This window comes from Bubalus bubalis, chromosome 6 (genome assembly GCF_019923935.1).
Source record: "Bubalus bubalis isolate 160015118507 breed Murrah chromosome 6, NDDB_SH_1, whole genome shotgun sequence".
NCBI lineage: Eukaryota > Metazoa > Chordata > Mammalia > Artiodactyla > Bovidae > Bubalus > Bubalus bubalis.
In genome coordinates this window covers 11,623,406-11,629,219 of record NC_059162.1, presented here as the reverse complement: position 1 = coordinate 11,629,219, position 5,814 = coordinate 11,623,406, and the positions used below count along the sequence as shown (strand labels likewise).

Below are 5,814 nucleotides of genomic sequence, written 5' to 3'. Positions count from 1 at the left end.
TCACACAGGAAACTTATTTTTAGATCTATGTTATGTGACCCTTCAACTTTTATCCCCCTCCACATAACCAAGTAAGATCTCCTATTACATGTTGATCAATTGGAAGGCTGAGAAATGCACACTTAAGAAATTAGGTTAATATAAAATTATGTTGCTTTATGAGACACATCTTTAACAAAACCCACAAAAAATAGTCATGCAAATAAATGTAATCCACCTATATAGGTGATTACCATTTGGTTATTTCTTATAACGAAGCATGAAAGAAAGAGGGAACCGTAGTTCATTACTCTTTTCCTACAATACCTAGTTTAATATTTTGCTCATATTTGCAGATTCACAGAGCTCTTGGATGGTCAACTCAATTTCACACTGCAACTGACATTATTGCAATCCTAGTTTATGGAATAAAGAAAGGAAAATGAAGGGATATGGGAATAAACTAGCAATTTTTAATGCTTTCTGTCAGAAGAGCACCAAATTGTTTTGGATCTATTAAGTCCTTTAGTTCTTACCATGTCCAAATGAGAAGGCATTAAAGATGTCACGTTACATAGGGAATAACTGACCATGAGAGAAGTTAAGTCTGACCCATGGCATTTGGCTGGACAATGATTCAAATCAATATTCAAACCTAGGTCTTTATGATTCCCAAATCCATGTTTTCTGCTTTACCATCAGCCTCATGGAACTTTGATCTCTCCTCATCTATCCATAAATGAATTATTCTTTTTGTCTATAATTTTTTATTGTAAAATTGCTTTTACCTCAAAAAATATACTGAAGCATTCAGATACTTTAACAACGTTCTCTACTATTTCCTTCCGTGTAGGAAGAATATTAACAGACTGGGTATTCTCAGAAAAATAATGCAGTATTTATAGTATTTATGAGAAAACTGACATTTTAAATGTTCAATAATAACATAGATTGAGTCTTTGAAAGTTGCCACATTCACATAACTTTCTGGAGACCAAATGGTACAACCTCTACAGTGAATAGAGGGCAAACAGAAAAGTCTTTCCAATAAAAATAACACTACCTTCTTCCTTGTTTTCTTTTTTAAATAAAAACTATGTTTATTGGCATCTTATCCTGGATACTTTCATGGATATAATTTTCCTTACCTAGCAACTCATACAGTTTTGGAAAGCAAGTACCTACTGAGAACCTTTTTCAGAGCTGTCTTTACTTCTCTATTTCTCAGTGTATAGACAAGAGGGTTAAGTAGTGGGGTAATCACTGTATAGGTCACTGCCACAAGCCGATCCTTATCCGAGGAGTACAGGGATGTGGGCCTTAAGTAGATAAAGGAAGCACAACCATAGTGGACAATGACCACTGTAAGGTGGGAGGCGCAGGTGGCGAAGGTCTTACGCTGCCCCTCTACTGAGGAAATCTTGAGGATGGTGGAAACAATGAAGACATAGGAGATGAAGATAAGCACTAAGGGAACCAGCAACACCAGAATGCTGAGGAAGAAGATAATCATCTCCTTCAGGTTGGTGTCTGTGCAGCCCAGTTTTATGACAGGGGAAATGTCACAGAAGAAGTGGTTGATCCGATTGGAGGCACAGAAGGGTACACTAAACACCAGGACGTTGACAACCACAGAGATCAGGAAACCACAGAAGCTTGAGGCTAAAACCAGCTGTGTGCAGGTGGCTCTGCTGACAATGAGTGTGTAGTTGAGAGGGTTGCAGATGGCAACATAGCGATCATAGCCCATTACAGCAATTAGGAAACAGTTGGTACAAGCCAAGCCCACAAAGAAATAGAGCTGGGCCACACAGCCAGATAATGAAATAGTTGGAGCTGTGGAAAGCAGGTTGGTCAGCATTTTTGGTACAATGACCAAGGTGTAGCAAGTTTCAGAACAGGAGAGGACAAAGAGAAAGAAGTACATAGGGGTGTGCAAAGCCCGATCCAGACGAATGACTGTCATGATGGTGGCATTGGCCATCATAGTGGTCAGGTAGACCAGGAGGAAGATAAAGAAGAGAAGGATCTGCAGATCCCCTAGGTTTGAGAAGCCTATAAGGATGAACTCGGTGATCATGCTCTGGTTCTGCCTTTTCATTGGTCACTGCAAATCAGACTCAGACATTCTGCAACTGGCAACAGAATGAATTTGACAAAAGTGAATGTCCCGGAATAGACCATGTCTGTGTTTCTGTACAAAGTTGACAATACTAATCTGATAAAATGAGTAATAAACAACTTAAGCACATTGATCAAGGGGTGAGGGGAAAGCAGTAGGCTTGAGGAGTAGTGGGATAAGAAAACCCCCAATTCAATAATATCTGAAGACATTATTTTCATTTTTGTAAGTTGTTTCCATTTCTCTGTCTTCTTATCAGCATAGAAGCTTCATACATGATCTGTTAAATCAAGAAGTGATCTTAAAGTCATCTCATCTAAACCTGTGAGTTTATGGAAACTGAATTTCAAAAAGATTAAACCATTTGCTTAACCCACATGAGAGTGACAGTCCTGGAAATCACTTATCTTCAAAGTAATTTTATGAAAGTATGAACTAGAAAAAACAATTGAAAAGTCATCTCTCTAGTCCCTCATATACTTGAGACAAATACCGCTTGCTTACATATACCAAAGTGTTGAGATTTATTTGCTCATGATTAGTTGTGAAACCTTTGAGATGGGCTTAGAATGATCTCATATATTGGGGTTTCTCTTGTCATGAGTGCATGGTAATTTGGGATTAAGAACCTAGCTAAAGCTCAAGTCATGCTCAGAGCATGCCCATTCTTGGGCTGACACTTTCACTCTCTTGACCACTGCCTCAAGATCTGATGCCTCCATAATGTTCTCAGAAAAAGCCTCACCATTTTCTGTGGGAGACCTGTGATTTGATTCAGAAATAACATAATTCTAAAACCTTTACACTAGTGACTCACTTGAAAAGACCCTGATGCTGGGAAAGATTGAGGGCAGGAGGAGAAAGGGGCAACAGAGGATGAGATGGTTGGATGGCATCACCGACTCAATGGACATGGGTTTGGGTGGACTCAGGCAATTGGTAATAGACAGGGAGGCCTGGTGTGCTGCGGTTCATGGGGTCACAGAGTTGGACACAACTGAGCAACTGAACCGAACTGAACAGGAGTCTTCTTTCCTAATCTGCACCTAAGTCTATAAACCATTTAACATAAATATGTGTTGTTCAATCACAGTAGTCAAGTTCCAGTCATAAGGAATCTATTATCTCACAAAGCAGACTGTTCTCTTGCTAGATGGCTTAACTGGCCAGAGTCTCCTTACCCTGAGATGAACTATGGCTCCTTAAAACTTCCACTCTTTGGTCTTGATTTGTTCTTTGAAGATACAAGAAAACTCATTCTTTAAAAAAGAAAAAAGTGACAGCCTTCTTGTTATTGGAATAAAATTATCATATCCCTTTATGGGTCTTATTTTCTTCTTAAGTTCTTAGTTCTCTTATTTCCCCACGATTATCTCGAATTCTCTGTTCTAATCACTATCTCAGGTCATTTTATCAGATTTTATCATTTTTTCACTCTTTAGCTAGTCTACAGTCATCACACATTATAAATTTCTATCTTTGACAATAAAAGATTGCTTTTCTTTTCTCACAATTCTTTAACCATCACAATTAATGTTCATCAATCCTTCAAAACCCCATGTTCATATTTATCTTCTAAAAGGCTTTGTTGAGTAGTTCTTAGATTTGATTACTGTGTGCAGTTACTTCTCTGTCAGTTTATTCTGGGATCATTTGCTGGAATGAGGCCAGAAGTGTGTAGTGAGGCCAGAGTGTGTAGGCTATGGAGCTAGACTGCCTAGACTGGGAACATGGCTCTGTCACCTACTAGATTTATGACCTTTAGAAATTGCTTTTATGTGCCTCAGGTTCTCATTTGAAATGACAGAAATAATAATAGCAGAAACAAAACATTTTTGTGAGTACCAAATGTTCACAGCTATGTTTCTAAATGACATTAGTATTCGATGTGCTAGCTCTTAGTATCTAGTTCAACTCCTTCATGTTATAAAGAAATGGAGTCCCAAAAAAGTAAAATGTGAAGATCTAGGTTGCACAGCTACTTAACAGCACAGGTGAAATTGTATCCCAAATATCCTAAACTACCCACTATAAGACTGTATCTTCTAATTAACCAGAATGCTGTTTTTAATATTTTCAATATTTCTTTTGTACTGTGTGCTTATGCACCACTAGAGTAGGAAATTGATCAATATCTTCTTTACTCCCTGTGATCTTCACACAGGCAGCATTTTCCACGCTTCCATTTACTCCTAACTTTTATTCTTCCACCTTAAATACAGCAGATACATTTTTTCCCCTTTTTGCTAAAGTATATATCTGTCCTGCTCTTCAGGCATTTCCTTATTATTTTTCCTACCTTAAGTCATTTTAGGAATATTTTTGTTTTGTGTGCATATGTGCTTAGTTGTTCAGTCATGTCCAACTCTTTGCAACCCCATGGACTGCAACCTGCCAGGCTCTTCTGTCCGTGGGGTTCTCCAGACAAGAATACAAGAATGGGTTGCCACACCCTCCTCCAGGGGATCTTCCCAACCCAAGGATTGAACCCAGGTCTCCCATACTGCAGGCAGATTCTTTACCATCTGAGCCACCAGGGAAGCTCAAGAATATTGGAGTGTGTAGCTTATCCCTTCTCCAGGGGATCTTCCTGTCCCAGGAGTTAAACTGGAGTCTCCTCCATTGCAGGGGAATTATTTGCCAGCTGAGTTACCAGGGAAGCCCATTTTTGTTTTATATTTTAAAATATTTTTCTAACTTTAGTCTTTCTCCATATTCAGATTGTACTTTCTTCAGCTGGATCTCTGCCTTCCACATATGGTCTCTGTCCCTGTGTTTCTCTCTGGATCCTGATCTTATGACCCACTGCACTTGCATGGTTCTCAACAGCCCTTCTGCCTTTGAATCTTTCTTTGATTCCCAGTATATTTGTACAATTTGATGGAAAGATGATATTGCTAAAAGAAAAGAGTTGTCCTACAGCTATAATACAAATGAAGCACTTACAGAGTTCTGGCACAATCTCAGTTTTCTTTATCCTGTATATCCCATCAAAGTATAAGCAAGGAGAGAAATGGAGAAATTTGTGAGAACATCATGCAGTATATTTTTCCAGAACTGACTGGAGGAAAATCTAGGCACTAAGATTAGCCTTTAAAGATGAAAGAAAGCTCTGCTCTCTAGCTGAGCTAGAGCTAAGTGGACAGATGCAGTCTTAGCTGCTCTGTGTTCCTGATGGCAGAAGCTCCAGAAAATCCTTGGGTCATATAGAGTTAGGGTACTCCAGGGGATAAATGCCTTTGAGGGAGTTACTCCTTTGGATTCTCGGCATTAATATAACTTGTAAAAATAAATCAAATAAATTATTTACTTTACTTGATGCATATAGGAGATATATAGTTTGAATACTATGTTTTTTTCATATATAATTTATTTTGACTCAAGTTTTCACTTGCTAATAAGCCCTTAATCATTAATTAGCTTTATAGAATCTGGATATAGATGGACTCTTTTGAAGAATTAAGTAAATGCCATTAAAAAAATAATTTCATGTAGTCTCCTCTTTCTCCTTCAAGTTTTCTAATAGAATAAGCCAGATAATATTTTCTCTATCTCTCCTGCTTTATGTGTCTTAGTTATGTGTCTGCTTTCTAAGACAGCACAAATTATTTTTCTACACTTCTCTATCTGCTAGATTCATCTCTTAAATTTTCAATGTGACATTCATCTATACAACCACTAATTCATTTATTAAATCAGTATGTTTTAAATAT

General features: G+C 37.9%; 1 protein-coding gene across 1 annotated transcript; it reads right to left on the bottom strand.

Annotated features, from left to right (window-relative positions):
* Window positions 1–1,135: 1,135 nt before the first annotated feature.
* Window positions 1,136–2,080, bottom strand: LOC102412128 (olfactory receptor 10T2-like). Its single transcript, XM_044945470.2, has one exon. The coding sequence runs from the start codon at window positions 2,078–2,080 to the stop codon at window positions 1,136–1,138; it is 945 nt and encodes a 314-aa protein (XP_044801405.2).
* Between the last annotated feature and the right edge of the window lie 3,734 nt (window positions 2,081–5,814).

What these genes read in the sequence shown, in the direction of transcription:
- LOC102412128 (XM_044945470.2), bottom strand. Translation starts at nt 2,080, where the DNA reads ATGAAAAGGCAGAACCAGAGCATGATCACCGAGTTCATCCTTATAGGC.